At 37.8% G+C, this 18,042-nt stretch overlaps 1 protein-coding gene across 1 annotated transcript in view; it reads right to left on the bottom strand.

Annotated features, from left to right (window-relative positions):
- The window catches only part of LOC145661712 (uncharacterized), a 399,963-nt gene that overhangs the window by 128,853 nt on the left and 253,068 nt on the right, over nt 1–18,042 (bottom strand). Inside the window, exon 3 of the mRNA XM_081727045.1 lies at nt 4,734–4,927. Within this exon, the coding sequence (XP_081583171.1) occupies nt 4,734–4,927 (194 nt within the window). The remainder of the gene's footprint in view (nt 1–4,733; nt 4,928–18,042) is intronic.

The following is an 18,042-nucleotide window of genomic DNA, read 5'->3' as shown; positions in this document are numbered from 1 at the left end:
GAAAATGTGAAATAAGTGAACTTTTGGGAGTACTTGATCACTTTGCACCTACCTTTCTAAAAAATTGGACCTCCTCCGTGGCTAAGCGGTTAGCGTACGCGCCTTTGGCGTGGGAGGCCCGGGTTTGATTCCCGGTGGGAGCTCATGTGGTTCGGATTCCACGTTAATCAGTAGGTCCACGTCTTATATAGCCTCGCTGCTGAACGGGACGTTAAACTCAAAATCAACTCAACTTTCTAAAAATCGGTGTGCAAGTAGTGGAGTACTCTTAAACATGGATATTTGGATAGTTCACATACTAGTTCCTCAGTGATGTTTTGACCCGACTACGATAGATCCCATAGTAGTGGAGTTATGAACTTTTAAAATTCACTTATTTTATGTTTTAGGCACCCTATATCTCCGAAACTATCCACTTTTGAGCACAAGTCCATATGAACTTCTTTTCGTATTTTGATATGGATATTGTGACACATTTATGTAACACCCTATATATATATTCTATTAAGTTTTTTCTGGAAAATATGACATAGTTATTCAATGTATACGACAGGTCTACAGCTGTATGGTGGAAGATTACGGTCACATTAAAATTATTTATTATATTAGTATTCTATTTTCTACCTGGTTTGATCCCAGCCGGTGCCAAGCGGGCTTTGTGATGGGCAAACACCATGTACATATATTTTCTCGAGCTTATTTCATCTCCTCCTAGTTTCATCATTCCATCATTATAACCTATCTCATCAACATCGTCCCTCTTATCCTCGGTGCATAATCGTAGCACATTAAACAAAATAAAAATCTGTATCCTTACGGAGTCCTCGATTCTTAATAATCGAACTACTAAAATTATAATTCAGTATGTTAATAACAGTCACACACACACACAAGTTATGTGCAGCGAACTCCAGGCTATGGATTTGATGTATAAAGATAATCAAGAAAGTTCTGTCGTTTTTCGTGGAGGTCTGTGTTCCATTGGCCCTCATACAGTGCTTTGAATGCGAATAGAGATAAGGCGAAGTTGATGTGGTTATATCCAACATACTACCTGATTGTGGCAGTTCAATTACACCGTGAACTTATGTAAGGACAGCGTGAACATGGAACCTCCACAGAGCGTCATAAGGGCATGTATACTGTACGAGTTCAAACTGGGGTCAAATGCCGCTACGGTGGGGCGGAAATTTGCCAGCCCTTTGGTGAGGGTGTTGTGACTACGTGGACAGTGGAGCAGTGGTTTAACAAGTTTAAGGACGGTGACGAAACACTCGAAGACGCACTATATGCCGGAAGACCAACACATGTACAAAATTAAGATCTCCAGACAGCAATTGAGACGAACAGTGACCAGATATGTGAGGAACTGAGACTACAATTCAGTGTGACTGGAGAAACAATTCGGCAGCACCTCCATCATTTTGGAAAACACTACAAGTTGGATCGATAGGTCCCACATGATTTGACTCCGAGCCAGAAGGCAACGCAAGCAGACACTTGTGTTTCTTTGCTGTATCGTCTGAGGAAGGAGTCATTTCTGGACAGGGTGTTGACATGTGATGAGAAGTGAGTCCTGTACGAAGCTCCACGGCGCCGTCATAATCGGTTAGCATCCCATGAACCGGTTCCAAAATAATCGAAACCAGTACTGCACCAGAAAAAGCTCCTCCTGTGTGTTTGGTGGGCATCGGGAACTGCTAACAGCTGGTCAGAGCATCACTGCAACTGTCTACTGTCAGCAGTTGAGCCGCATTCATGAAAACTCAAAACTCTGGAGCCAGCACTTCTGAATTTTAAAGGGGTCCTTTTGTTACAAGACAACGTAAAGCTCCACGCGGCTAGAATGACCCGGGACACCATTCTACTTCTTGGATGGGAAAAACTATTGAATCCGCCATTCTGCCCGGACATTGCGCCGTCCGATTATCACCTGTTCCATTCCTAGTACAATTTCCTTAGAGGACGAAAGTTCAAATTCCTAGTAGAGATGTAAATGCACTTGATACTTTCTTCGCTTCACGGCCCACCAAGTTCTACTGCGATGGAATCCATGGCCTTCCAGAACGTTGGCAGAAGGTCGTCGATGCTGATGGGGACTATTTTGTGACATATCTATGTTCGAAGCTGGTTGAAAAAGCGACAGAACTTTCTTGGTTACATTTACATTCTGTTACACAGAATCCAAATTCCGAAATCCCAGGAAAATTGACTGTGTCACTTTTTTTTAATGGGCGAAAAATGCGTGTTCTCCCTACCCAAAATCACTCGTTTTTTTTTTTTTGCCCAAAATAAAATATTGAAACAGTCAATCGTCCTGAGGTTTCGAAATTTGGATTCTGTGTAACAAAATGCATCGAATCCATACCCTGGGGGTCCGCTAGCAGCGCCACAATGTACACCACATGCAGAAGTTTGGTTTCGTTTCTGATAAACAACTTCCTAACAAGCTAAATTTTACCGAGCCTAAGCTTTCTTAACTCAAATTAAATGAAGTATACCTTAAGATGAATGAATACTTGAAAATGGAAAATATTTGTGTTTAGATTTGTCATGAAGAAAAAAAAAACAATTTACCTTCATTGAACCGTTGTATTCCACGGATAGGTAAGTATTGCATTCTGAGCATTATCTTAGCATCACTACAGGCAGTCTACACTGACAAAAATTCGTTCTCTGGACAGCGGTATATTGTACAAATATACGGAATCCTCTTGGTTACTACAGAAATCAGTACGGTGCATACGTTATCCGTATGCTACATAGGCACTGCCCTCAGATGTTACATCATTGCAGGATGTCTGATATCTAACAATCGTCCTTATATTACATACATATATGTATGTTACCTTCGTCAGCTGTATGTTATATACGTCCATTTGTATGTGAGATCCTGACCGCCTACATTGTTTCATACGGAAAGTACATATAGATGGAACACTTATACAGAAAGTATTATAAAACATGCGTTTTCAGTTATACGTTTGCTGTACGTTAAGTCCAAAAACTACTGGATTCACACATATAGCATACGATTTTACGTACCCCACATACGATATTTTCTTAGTGTACTAAGAAAAGAAGAATGATATCCATAATTATTCCCATAGGAATAAATGGGGAACTGATTTTTAATTGTTCATATCTTGGGATCAACTGGTTGGTGAATGGACTACCCTCTGGTCAATTTGCGGCCGGCCTTAATGTGGTATTTTATCAATACCTTTGTTGTTATCCAAAGCTAATTGTTCCCACTGGAAATCAAACGAGATCCAGATGTACAGAAAGCATTAGCACAGAGGATACAGTAGTTAGAGGACTTACGAAACAGAGCGCCAGGTAAAAAGTTGGAATTTTAAGATGTACTGAATACTAAAGAGGGTATATGTTGGTCTTTAGTATAAAAGATCTAAATAGCCGGCCAGAGGACTACTTAGATGAGTTATATATATGGCTAGCATATTGGCTCCCACCACTGCCATTCGTGGCTTCTTCGACTGAATTTTGTTACCTCTTAATACAAGTCAACGCTTCAGCTGATTTACGATAACGCCACTGAATGCAAAGGCATGCACGTCATATTCGGACACACGGCATATTCATTCCTACTATATCTAGTAAAATCTTTACATTCTTTTTTACAACTGCATAAATTAACCTTCCAAATCCAGTGGCAAGTTCTAGCGTGCTCCACCTTACTCTACCTTCCAAATTCAGTGGCAAGTTTTAGTGTACCCCATTTTACTAACATCTATATTATGATGAGTTTCTTTTTAACGGGAATTTCCAGTTGACATGCACAGTATAATTGCCTCATGACTATATTTACAACAGTCATTTCAAATTGCGCCATATGTGATGTAGGAGCGAGCTTTTAAGCCAGGATAAAGAGAGCAGGTTAAGCAAAGAAGAGAAGAGAATGATGTAGGAGAAATGGAATGAAACAAGTGTTGGCAGTGTACCATTTGTCATAAATGTACGATTACCGTGTCTGCAAAAACATCAACTATGCCTTATTTGCCTTTAATAATCATATTCTATTCTCCTTCCTCTCTCTGTGTGGTTTACTAAGAATTCTAGCAGTACACTGTGACGTCACAGAGCACCCAGTTGGAAATAGCTGATCTAGAAGACCGAGAATTTGTAATATTCTATAAATACTGGAATATATATAGGATAATGTCCTCGATTAACGCGGAAGCATTCATAGAATTTTCAAAATACATTTTAGAAATATTCTGAGGGTATGTCGACATTCTTGATGAATTATATTCTGTACTAACTGTAGGCAACCGCCGTTCCCGGGTCTTAATTTGGATAAAAAGAGTAGACCTCCTAAGCTCCCGTCGTTCCATGGGCTTAATTCAGAACCAGGGCAAAAATAGAGAAACTCCATTGTCGAGTATTTATTCTATCCTGCTATGTAAGCCTGAATGCCAACAATGTACTGTGGGTTGCATATAGGCGAGGCGTTTTCAGGAACAGCGAAAAACGTGCATATTTTCATCCATAGTACTACCCCCGGAATTCCCCCAAGCCGAAAATTAAAAAATGGCTTCGTGCACACTTAGATTTAGTGAAAATGTATTGTGCACAAAATTTGGTGGCTCAAGATGACTCCTTTCTATGGGAAAGTATGATGACAGACAGACACATAGATCTTTTAATTATCACTAACGATTTATAAGGAATTTGGTACACAACTGTAAAAAAAAGAAGAAACTAACACGTACCTGTCTACAAAGCTCCTTGGACGTTTGATGCAAGGCTGCGAGCCCAGAGAACAACAAATCATGTTCTTCCTCAGTCAGAGAAGATAACTTCTTAAGTGGTCCACCATACAGCTCAGATACAGATCCCAACGCTATCTGATACTCTTCCTCGCCACGAAGAAACCTTTCAGTTAGACGAAAGCGAGGATCTGTATCTACGAAGTAAATGAAAAATGATTATTATTATTATTATAAATTTTCTTGTCATTCAGCTATACATAGGAACAGACAACGTCATAATAGACAACATACACACTGCTCCACAAAACTTAAGCAACTCGAAGAAAGTGGCGAAAAATAAAACGACACGGTCACTGCACCAAGTATAATGAACAAACAGACGGTCCAAATGCACAATGCAACATAAGTGAAGACGAACAATACAGTTAGGATGTACAGGGTGATCAAAAAGTTCAGCACGATACCTCAACAGGTGAAGCTGGGTTGTGCGAGGGCATAGGCAGTCAATATGGCATGTAACCACCACGAACAGCTATACAGGCACGACATCTGGCCTCCATGCTGCAAATCAGAGTGTTGATCAAGTCTTGCGGCAGATGGCGCCACTTCTCGAGGAGAGCTGTTTGCAGGTCAGGGAGAGTGTGTGCTGGTGAACTGCGCTGCGCTATTCGCCGCCCAAGAGCATCCCACACATGCTCGATGAGATTCAACTCCGGCGAATATGCAGGCCATGCAATACGCGTAATGCCTTCGCTCTCCAGATACTCGGACACACGATGTGCACGGTGTGGGTGGGCATTGTCATCCATGAACAGGAAGTCTGGGCCAAATGCTCCGCGGAAATTGTACACATGTGTATTGAGAATTTCATCCAGGTACCGTTGTGCTGTCAAAGTGCCATGTTGCACAATATGGAGGTCCGTTTTCCCGTCCAGCATAATTCCACCCCACACCATAATGGAATCACCGCCATAGGAGGGCCGTTTAGCAATGACGTTTGGATGATAGCGTGCTCCTGGCTCTCTCCACACTAAAGTTCGATCAGAATCTGACGACAGGCTGAATCTCGACTCATTGGAGAACATGACGCGCGCCCACTGGTGTTCCCCCCATACAACATGTTCCTGACACCATGTGTAACGCGCACGTTTGTGCTCCAGTTTCATGGCACACACAGCGCAGGTCTTTTTGCATACAGTCCTGCTCTATTGAGTCGCCGACGAACAGTTTCACGACTCACGCGTTGTCCTGTAGCCTGAAACAACTCATTGGCCAGGTGAGAGCATGAAGCTTGACGGTTACGTTTGACAGAAATTGTGAGAAATCGGTCCTCGACGGCCGACGTCTTCTTCGGACGGCCTCCTCCATGACGTCTACTGACTTCACCTCCATTTTGAAAGCGATTGCACAGCCTCGACACAACACTTTTGTTCACGTTGAATTCCTGCGCCACTTCTACTTGCGATCGGCCGAATTCCACCGCCCAATTGTTTGCCTGCGGTCAAAATTACTCAAATGTCGTCTACCAGCCATTGCAAGGTGTGTACCCCACACAAGAACCACTAACTCAATGCTTGGAGCCTCGGACACTACTGGGCTGTGGTGTACGGCTCATGGCATAAGTTGTTCACCGCGCTTGCAACGATGCTGCTTATGCGATAGAGTGGGTGCTTGACTTGCCTGTGTGTCTCTGTGTATGTGCATGCCACTAACAGTGTTGAATGGGCCCCACACGTCACTTATACCACGTTCTCTCGGATTGCTTAAGTTTTGTGGAGCAGTGTATATGAATGAATAATCAGTTATGATTAACTACGAGGCGCATTCGGAAAGTAATCTCCGATTGGTCACTGTGCTTGAAGTAGTGAGGGCAGCGCTACCATCTTTGCATAGACGTGCGTGGTAGACCAGTATGCATCCAGCCGTGGAAGAGCGAAGGTTGTTTGATCACTAGTTCCACTTCTGTAGCATCTGAAAAATGTGTACTGCAATAGAAAACCCCGCCAAGTGCGAGGTGCGAGCTGTTATACATTTTCTTATAACGAAACTACATTCGGCAGCACCTATTCATCAGGAACTTTGTGCCGTGTATGGACCAAGTGTGATGAATGAAGAAGTTGTTCGTAAGTGGGTTCGTTCATTTAAAAGTGGAGGAACAAACATTCATGACAAAGAGCGGAGTGGCAGACTATCAGTGGTCACTTATGAACTCGTTCAGAAGATTGATGGAAAAGTTCTTGAAAATCGACGTTTCACAATCTCAGAGATTTCCGATGAATTTCCACAAATTTCCGGACTGTGTTATATGACGTAGTGACACTGAGGAACTGAAAGATGCAGTCACAGCCTGGCTCAAGGCACAGGTGGGAGCTTCTTATGCTGATGGAATTTCTAAGCTAGTGCAGAGTAATGGTAAGTGATTGAATATTTATCGAAACTATGTGACCACGTACCCCAAAATAGGGCAAAGAAGTGCTTTTCAGATGTACTCCCATGCGCAAAAAATATTGCGCGTATACTGTAACTCACGATTTTTCGCAATTATTCCATTTTCCTTATGTTTATGGGTAAAATTCAGTTATTAGTATGTGGAGATAATAGAAAGCAATCCATCTAAGGATATATTTCCAAAAATATATAATAAAATAATAAAAATATAAGCAAAAAACAAAATTATGTTCGGTTTTGTGTATACTGGCAATAATGTTTTCGAGGGATTTTTTGCAGTAGCACAGCACGATTGCAGAGGGAATAACTTTAGTTGAATGAAGGAACTGGAAAGTGGACTAATATATTGCATTTATTGGCTTAAATCTAGGGTGTAAATTGTCTACCAAATATAAATTAGCTTCTGTAACCAAGATGTTATACTGAAGTATAGAAACAAAGAGAAAAACTGTTGTCTTAAGTTTGGAAGTGACATGCTCTATAGCCATGAACATTTATTTGTTAAGAAAAAGACAGGCAACAAAAGGTAGTCTGTGTGGTCAAGTGGGTAGAGTGGCGGACTAGTAATTCTTATATTGTTTTGACACCAGATCGAATCCCATGCGATCCCATCCAATTTTTTCTTTAAAAAACATTGTAGAAAGTGTATAATTTTTATGTTAATAAGAACCGACACAATATAATAATGAAATAACTTTTTGTTTTTTCTGATGACGTATTTATTTAGAATCAGTGTATGCTGTTGTATAGCTCCTTTTATCATCCTCTTTTCTTGAAAAAAAATTGTCTCCAATAAAGTATGAAAAATATATATAGACAGAAACAGACATCTTAGTATCAAACGTGATTAATCGTGATTAATTAAACAAGTTTCCCGTTGTTAAAAAAGAAAACTATAGAAAATTATTGAATTTGGTCTTTAGGTTTTTAGCATGCTATATATATTCTTTATAAGACTATACTTTATAAGGGAAGATGTGCGATCATACCCACAAATTTAGCTAGTGAGTGAAAGATGTTTTCGGCACAAATATTTTACAGGTTTAGGTGCATGAAACACCAATACGCCATGGTCTCGACCTTCGTTTATTCCACATTATTATCCGACATATCATAGCAGGTAAAAAGCAGCATCAATTGGCAAGAAGAACTGCAAGTTGTGGTCTGTTTTCGATGCTCCGGACTCGATCGCCTAGCACGCCCGTCTATACCATGACTCATACGTCTATCATTCAGTGCAGGCACGTATCCAGCTTTTCTTTTCGGAGGGGGCCCAACACGAATTCTCGTAAGCATGTAATTCTAATGTTTCAAAAATATCAATAATAATAATAATAATAATAATAATAATAATAATAATAATAATAATAATAATAATAATAATAATGCAACAGTTCTGTATTTCTCTTAAACGTTTCTTACTTTTCATTTATGAACCGGTCAAACTGCATTGTAACACAAACGAAATCAAAAAATATTTTCTAGAGACATGTAAGGAAAACTGTCTGCTACGTATATCACATAAAAAAATAGCAAATGGCTATGAGTGTATCGTTCTAATACAGTAATGTTATAAACAAAACGGAAACGAAATTATAATCCCATTTAAAAGTGTGCTTTAATTCCACCTGGTTTCAATGGCATTACGGTATATTCTTACAAGTAACAGAGCTCTTCCTTGGCTAAGCGGTTAGCGTACGCGCCTTTGGCGCGGGAGACCCGGGTTCGATTCCCGGCGGGAGCTCATGTGGTTCGGATTCCACGTTAATCAGTAGGTCCACGTCTCATATAGCCTCGCTGCTGAACGGGACGATAAACTCAAAATCAATCAATCAATCAATCTTACAAGTAACACTCCGATTTTGATAAAATTTGGCAGGTAGATACTACACATAAAATAAGCGAATACATGTTTCTTTTTTTCTGCGGAAAAACGATTTTAGGGGGCAAAAGCCCCCCACCCAAAATTTTGAAAATTGACGCCCGAAAGGCAAAAACAAGTGGACCAAAGTGAACGAAATTGTGCACAGATATGGCAGACGTAAAATGAAGGAATACGTGTTTTGTATTTTCCTGGAAAAAACGGTTAGGTGGGGCACAGACTCCTCCAAACCTTTGATCACGAAATATCAAAAGTGCTAGTAACAATATGTCAGAAGTGTGTAAAGGACGAAGAATTCCAACGACACTTTGTGTATATACGATACGCAAAAACTAAACAAATACCTGTTTTTTTTATTTTCTGGCGAAAAAATGGCTTTTGGGGGCAAAAGGCCCCATCCAAAATTTTGAATGTTGATGCGCGAAAGGCAAGAAGAAGTGAATTTAAATGAAAGAAATTGTGCCCAAATATTGTAGACGTAAAATGAGGGAATACGGGTTTTGTATTTTCCTGGAAAAAAGAAAAGAAAAACGTTTGGGTGGGACACAGACCCCTCCAAAACTTTGATCGTGAAATATCAAAAGTGCTAATAACAGTACCGGTATGTCAGAAGTGCTTAAAGGACACGAAGAATTGGAACGACACATTGTGTAGTGACAATACACAAAAAACAAACGAATACGGTTTTTTTCTGCGAAAAAATGGTTTTAGGGGGAAGAATTCCCCACCCAAAATTTTGAAATTTGAGGCCAAAAAGGCAACAAGAAGTGCACCGAATTGGATGAAATCGTTAACACATATTCTAGACGTAAATTGAGGTAATTGTGTTTCGTATTTTCCTGAAGAAAAAAAAAAACGGTTGAGTGGGGCACGGATCTTCTTAGCTGGTTATTACGAAATATCAAAAGTGCAAATAAGTATACGTCAGAAGTTCCTAAAGAGTGTGGAGAATTGCAATGAAACTTCGTATAGGGACAATTTGCAAAACAATAAATGAAATGTGTTTTAATTTGTACGGAAAAACAGTGTTGGAGCCTAGAGCCACTCCGAAAAAAAATATTACCGTAAAAGTGCAGGAAGGAGTGGACCGAAGCAAATGAAATTGTGTGTAGATATTGTATAGACTGTATGTAAAATTAGGACTTTCGTGTTTTTAAGATGTCCCTATCAATTTTGGCACATCAACAGCAAACAGGAAATTAATCGGCACGTGTTTTTGTTTATGCGGAAAATCATTGTAAGGGTTAAAGTTGCCTCGTGAAATACTATAAAATACGCTATACTGTTTGTGATTGTTGTTGATCTGCCAAATTTGAAAAAATCTGATGGAGACACTTGTGAAACAGGAAAGGCTTTATTTATCATATCCAATATCTATAGACAATTTCATTGGCTTCGGTCCACTCCTTCCGACACTCAACACCACGGTCCACTCAACAGTATTTTTCTTTTCAGGAAAATACGAAACACGTATTCCCTCATCTTACCTCTACAACATTTGTGAACAATTTCATTCAGTTCGGTCGATTTCTTCTTCCCTTCCCCTTCAAATTTCAAAATTCTGGGCAGGACCTTTTGCCCCCTAAGACCGTTTTTTTCACAGGAAATAAAAAAAGCCCTATTTGTTTATTTTTTGCTTATTGTCCTAACACAAAGTTTTGTTCCAATTCTTCATGTAAATTTGGGCACTTCTGACATACTGTTATTAGCACTTTTGATATTTCATGATCAAAGGTTTGGAGGTGTCTGTGCCCCACCTAACCGTTTTTTCCAGGAAAATACAAAATACGTATTCCCTAATTTTACGTCTGCAATATCTGTGCACAATTTCGTTCACTTTGGTCCACTTGTTTTTGCCTTTCGGGCGTCAACTTTCAAAATTTTGGGTGAGGGCTTTTGCCCCCTAAAACCGTTTTTCCGCAAAAAATAAAAAAGCACTTATTTGTTTACTTTATGTGTAGTATCTACCTGCCAAATTTTATCAAAATCGGAGTGTTACACTGGGGAAGTGTTACTTGTTAGAATTATAACAACAACGCATTGCCCACAGTTTGAACACTGACTCAAAGTAATCTGATATAAAAGAACCTCAAAAGGAAAAAAGTAGGTTTATTAAAAAGTGTTTGAGGTTTGGAAAGGGACAGCTTCCAGGACCTCACGCTGGATACGTCCCTGAGTCAATGCATTATATTTGTTTCTTGCAAAACATGATTATTAGATGAGTAATATGTAAAATTATATCATAGTTTGACTTTTAATAGGTCTTTCCTTAACACACCCATATTATCCGGCATTCTGCCTGTCTGTTTTATGTCGGATAAACGAAACTCTACTGTATTTCCAAAGATAGCATATACACAGGGGCTAGCGGTCTGCACGGGCCGGAATTTTTAGAACGGACCCTGCCCGTCCCCTTTAATTTATAATCTATAGGCATTAGCGGATTAAGGGCGGAGCCAATGGAGCCCAGGCTTCGGGACCCCAAGCTCAGGGGGCACTTTAAAATCCCTCTGTTTAACAGTAAAATATAGTAATCAACTTATATTATAGGCTCCAGACCGATGCTAATTTTTTTCCGCTCGTTACGCTCGCGGTATCGCTAGATTTAAGTCTTTCCATCAGCAGCATTTAACTGTTAATAATGAATGCAATTATTTAATTGTTAATAATGGATTTAACTAAACTAATTATTGTAAACTTGGAGCACATTCAAATATTACAGCATAGTTCTCGGTAGTTCCATAAACCTATGAGGCTGTGGAAGGCAGCAAAGAAAATTTATGCACTGGAACTATTCTTAACATAGGGCCCCCTTAAAATAGTCGGCTCTAGGTCCCCAAAAGCCTTAATCAGCCCATGTCTATAAGCAATATTTCACGAAAAGCATGTATTTTTTAACAAATGTGTTTGTCATCAAGTTTTCATAAAGTAGTCCCTTTCTCCTTTAAGCAATTTCAGAGGCCACGGTGTTTCAGTAGTAGAGCGTTCTCCTCTTGTGCATGGAGTCCTTGGTTCGATCTATGCTCGCGCCAAGTGAACCTTGTGCTGGACACTATGTGCGTGAGTTTTCTCGGGGTTCTCCCGTTTTATCCCACTTTCTTCATTCGACCATTTCATTCATTTCTTATCATCACTGTCTCCTTTAGCCTAGCCGGCATAACGTGGGACGTAAAACTTAAAGGTTTCATTTCAAATCATTTCAATCAAAAACCAGTTGTAGGAAGTATGTAATTTCGAATAAAACAAACTACTATATACAATTCTGAGTATATTATTCTTTTATGAAATTCTCGCGAACCTTATTTCTAAATCGAAGGGTAAGAAGACTAAATTCACTCTATTATTGTTATAGATCCATTTCAATTGAAGCAGTTGGAATAGTTGGAAAAAATTAAAAAGCCATACCCTATATTCCAGTGTGGCACAATTGGTATAACGCGGCACACTGGTGTGTCTAGCAAAGTGAACAGTGTGACGCAAACTGTTTCCTATTATTTGCAAGAATATTTGTCGAGTTTCTGTTATTTATTATTATTATTATTATTATTATTATTATTATTATTATTATTATTATTATTATTATTATTATTATTATTATTATTATTATTATTATCAACGATTCTTCCATGGACAGCTGTCTGTATACGGTTAAGCAACCACAAGTATCACATTGAGGGATAATGCAAAAGTCTATTTGCTTGTATATTCTATCGGGAATAACTGCATCCGTCTAGAAAGCTAGGACTAACAACAAAGAGATCCGATGTTCTGACCGCACACCGCCCCAAATCGTGAGTGCTACAAGTTCTCTTCTACGCCTTAGCACAATAAGGGCTGTTGCGTTAAGGGAGAGAGAGAAACAACTTAATTCCATTGCAGTTATATGCTTATTAAATGTTAACTTATGTTTATAAATTATGTAAATGATCGTATCGTTTTCTGTTTATTATTATTATTATTATTATTATTATTATTATTATTATTATTATTATTATTATTATTATTATTATTATTATACATTTCTTAATAGGTTGATTGCCACGTGTATGGAATTCCATACACACGGCTCTCCTGTGCAGCAGAACGTGATGATTTTCCATACGCAAACAATGTAGATATTCCAAGTTTGTTGTGTTCGTTTTATAGGTGTGTATGTAATTAGATACATATGGCGTAGAAATCAAAATTTAATATCCATGCCACGTATATGCAAAACCATACACAAAGAAATTTATGAACAAAGACATTGAGTTTCAGTTTATCGTCTCGTTCAGCAACGAAGCTATATGAGACTTCGGCCTACTGATTAACGTGGACTCTAAACCACGTGAGCTCTCGCCGGGAATCGAAGCCGTGTCTTCCACGCCAAAGGCGCATACGCTAACCGCATATCCACTAAGGAGCTCATGAACAGAGACATTTATGGGCTAAAACAAAGGCGAAAACAAAGATGTGTGATGTGATTTTGAGTTTATCGTCCCTTTCAGCAGCGAGGCTATATGAGACGTGGACCTACTGATTAAAGTGGAATCTGAACCACCTGAGCTCCCGCCGGCCGAAAACAAAGAATGTTCATTTCAATGCAAACCTATGTAGGCCTACGGACTTCAATATTCGCCCTCAAACAAAATTGAAGACTATCCATGATTCGCAGTATTAAACTCTCTCTCACCTCTGTATTCTCCTAACATGTCTCCCAGCGATTACAACATTTTTTGGCGTCTCAATCACTTCTTATGTTAGTAGGATAGCTTTACCTAGAGGCCACAGATTAACCTGGCATTGTATTTTTCACTTTTTTACCTTTGACAATCATCGTTTGGACATTTCAGTCGCACCTACCTAATATTAACAATGTTTCTACGATAATTTCGTAACATTGTATTATTTCTTTGTTGATTAGCTTGGTTAGGCTTATTTAAACACTTTTTTTCTTTGCACCGACGTGTAACATCTCTTGGACGAAAATACACTAGCTCTCACTGGAAATCAAATCCAGAACCAATGCACTTGAACCATTTGACCACAAAAAGGCACATTTAAAAAGAGGTTTCGATTTTGTTCGGAAAATTGTGATTAGGTGTAACATTAAAAATACATTTAAGAAAGGGTACGGAGCAAACGCACTGTACTTTCTCGCTTGAATTTCTTACACTGACTCGTGTTAGGCTGCAACTATTATTGAAACATTTATTTGGGAAATTGCGAATAAAATAATATTTTGGAAAACTTTGCTAGAAGAAACTTCAGGCCCAAAAGTAAAGTACCCATTGGTCATATTTTGGTTAGAAATAACTTGATCCATATATTAGAATTATTAAGGATATAATTGTATGCGAACTATAAGCAAAAGCGTCTGAGTAATTTATGAGAAAATCATGAAAAAAGTCACCCCAAGAATAAATTATCCTTTGTGGATCTTTTCAGGACAAACAAGCTATGCTATATTGTTAGTGTTTTCATAAAACATTTATTTATGAAATACGAACACAATCGCCTGAGTCGTTCTGGAGAAAATCGCAGGGTAAAACTTACTGTCAAAAGTATTATACCACTTCTAGATTTTCCGGATGAGGGAATTATACCATATAGCTAGGTTATTTATGTAACATGTATTTATAAAATATGAACAACAAACATCTCCTGAGTTGTTTTTAGGAAGGTCATCGGGAAAAGCCTACCCCCAGAGGTAAACTCTTCTATCTGTAATTTTGACAGAATATCGAATAATTTTTAAGCAAATCGTCGGGAAATATTTCACTGTCAAAGTAAACTCTCTCTTTTGAATTTTTCTTTTCGGAACAAGCGAGTTATGCATATTGTAAGAGTGTTGCAGACAATATTTTTACTGAAATTAGAAGAAATTTGTCTCAGTTATTACTGAGAAAATTGTCAAAAAAAAAAATTCAACACTTGAGAAAACCACTTCTTCTGTATGTTAACGGAATAAACGATTTATGCTGTATCTTAGTTTATTAATGAAACATTTCTTTACGAAATATGAACAAAATTGCCTGAGGCATTAATGGGAAAACCATCGAGGGAAAGCTCAACCTAAGAGTAAACTACTCCTTCGAACGAGTTGTCATATTGTTAGGTTATTAATAATACGTTTATTTATGAAATGTGGTTGAGAAAATTGTGGAAAAAGAACGCATACCATACAGTAAATTACACCATATATATTTTCTCAGAAAAAATATTCATATACGGTGGATATTTGTTAATAAAATATATATTTATAAAAAGTAAATAAAATCGTCACAGCTTTTTTTCTTGAGAAAATTGAATTATTTTAAATTTTAATCCTTCAGTAAATTACCCTTACTTTTAGGTGTCGAAGGATATAAAATTCGAAAGATAGTATGTTATTAAAACGTTATGTCTAGAATTCGGTCCAGGTACGTTGAACAGTATGGCCTCTATTTGAGTGCATGTAAAAGCGTGACGAACCGAGAGACGAATAGATGGACAGACATCGAAAAATTGTATGTAGGAGCATTGTAGCTTGAATTCATTGAACTCTGGTATTCGGTTTTTATAACTATCACCACACTTTCTTCTTTCGTCGCTCGACTGTGAAAACGAATAGGCCTATAGCGACACGTAAGGTGATAATTTGTAATCCCAAAAATTAAATTTGTTATGTTTAATGTGTTGTCACTCTAGAAAAAAAAGCTTATGCATGTTACATCATTTTATTATCAGTTTTTCACGCTACTGTATAATTCGGTATGATTATAATTAATATCCATGGCATCTTTTGGAAGCATTCGTGTTCCTCACAAATAGAGCTGTTAATTTTGTTTTGTTTAAAGAAAGCATCCTTTATTTCCTTACACAGACTTATGATTGCATTTGTTGCACTTGTGGATATGAAACAAAAGGAGAGAGAGAGAGAGAGTCAATACTCTAAAAAGAAACACACACACTGAAACACTAGAACAGTAATTTAACATCAGCTTTTTTTTTTCTTCATGACAACGAGCTATCGCTGTGACTGTGTTCGCCACGCTGTGTGTAAGGCAGCAGGTCGCGCATGTTTTGTTTTTTTACTGTTCCTGACTCACAGACACTCGCAGTGAGTTGAAGTTACTTCTGCTGACGGAGAGGGAATGATTAAGCATATCATACCATAAACTGAAAACAATCGCTATTAGTAATAATACACTAATTCTAAATAAATACGTCATCAGAAAAAACAAAAAGTTATTTCATTATTATATTGTGTCGGTTCTTATTAACATAAAAATTATACACTTTCTACAATGTTTTTTAAAGAAAAAATTGGATGGGATCGCATGGGATTCGATCTGGTGTCAAAACAATATAAGAATTACTAGTTCGCCACTCTACCCACTTGACCACACAGACTACCTTTTGTTGCCTGTCTTTTTCTTAACAAATAAATGTTCATGGCTATAGAGCATGTCACTTCCAAACTTAAGACAACAGTTTTCCTCTTTGTTTCTATACTTCCGTATAACATCTTGGTTACAGAAGCTAATTTATATTTGGTAGACAATTTACACCCTAGATTTAAGCCAATAAGTGCAATATATTGGTCCACTTTCCAGTTCCTTCATTCAACTAAAGTTATTCCCTCTGCAATCGTGCTGTGCTACTGCAAAAAATCCCTCGAAAACATTATTGCCAGTATACACAAAACCGAACATAATTTTGTTTTTTGCTTATATTTTTATTATTTTATTATATATTTTTGGAAATATATCCTTAGATGGATTGCTTTCTATTATCTCCACATACTAATAACTGAATTTTACCCATAAACATAAGGAAAATGGAATAATTGCGAAAAATCGTGAGTTACAGTATACGCGCAATATTTTTTGCGCATGGGAGTACATAATAAATTATTCTTATTTACTTTGTTTTTTCCCTAACAAATCAGAGCTTACTTTCCGAACAGCCCTCGTAAGAAACAAATGTCCACATAAAATAAATGACAATAAAAGTGTTAAAATAATTATTAATACAGATTCAAAATTAGGAAATACTTTACATTTCCATTGAACAGTCAAAATACTCCTGTAACGAATAAACGGGTGTTACTGCTAATTATTTGGATCATTTACTCTTAGATCTATCTACACGCTCATTTATTAATGTTTCAAGTAACTTATTACAGAATTTTATTCCGATTATCTCATAACTAATAATTTTGACAGTCATTGATATGGGACACTTATATATTTATTATTCCTAAGTATTATACGGATCGACCTCTTGTCCTATTTGTTAATATGAATATTACTTATCATATAGAGCAGTGCTATTCAACCGGGGGTATGCGAAGATGTTTCGGGGTACATAATCCTAAAACAAACATATTTCCAATATTTATTGAGTTATCATAGTTGGAGAATGGTTCTTTCCAATGGTTTCTCTGCGTTAATATCAATAAAAACGAAGCACAGAAACTGATTGAATCCAGAATCAGCTCTGATTCTCGCACTCTCGAAGATTCAACCAAGAATCGAGGAGTTGGTGTCCCAGACACAAGCTCAGTCACCTCATTAAGAGGTTATTCTAAAGTTACTTTTAGTTTTTGAATTTTTAACATTGTCCTCAGTGTGTGAATTATCAGGGAGGATGAAAAGAAAATCTCCTCTAGTAAAACTGGATGTCTCCATATGTTTTGAAATTTCCCATGTTAATTTTTTCAGATGTGCGCTTTATACCCCTGGAAATAGTCTTTTGATTGGCACACTGATTGTCCTTTTGTTGGGTGGTCTCTGTTTGTCCCCCTTTTTAATCAAGAGAACATGTGTATTAAATTTAATAAGTTCGATTTAATTTCTTTTAAACCTCTTCAGAGGTACACAATTGGATGGCGAACTGTGTCTAGGAGTACGCGAGAAGAAAAAGGTTGAATAGCACTGATATAGAGGACTGCTGTATAAATGTATAGATTGGCAAATGAATAGAATAAATGTTTACTTCCTTGCTCAGTGCATA

Source organism: Thermobia domestica, chromosome 10 (genome assembly GCF_964235325.1).
Source record: "Thermobia domestica chromosome 10, izTheDome1.hap1.1, whole genome shotgun sequence".
Classification (NCBI taxonomy): domain Eukaryota; kingdom Metazoa; phylum Arthropoda; class Insecta; order Zygentoma; family Lepismatidae; genus Thermobia; species Thermobia domestica.
This window is presented reverse-complemented; position numbering and strand designations above follow the sequence as displayed.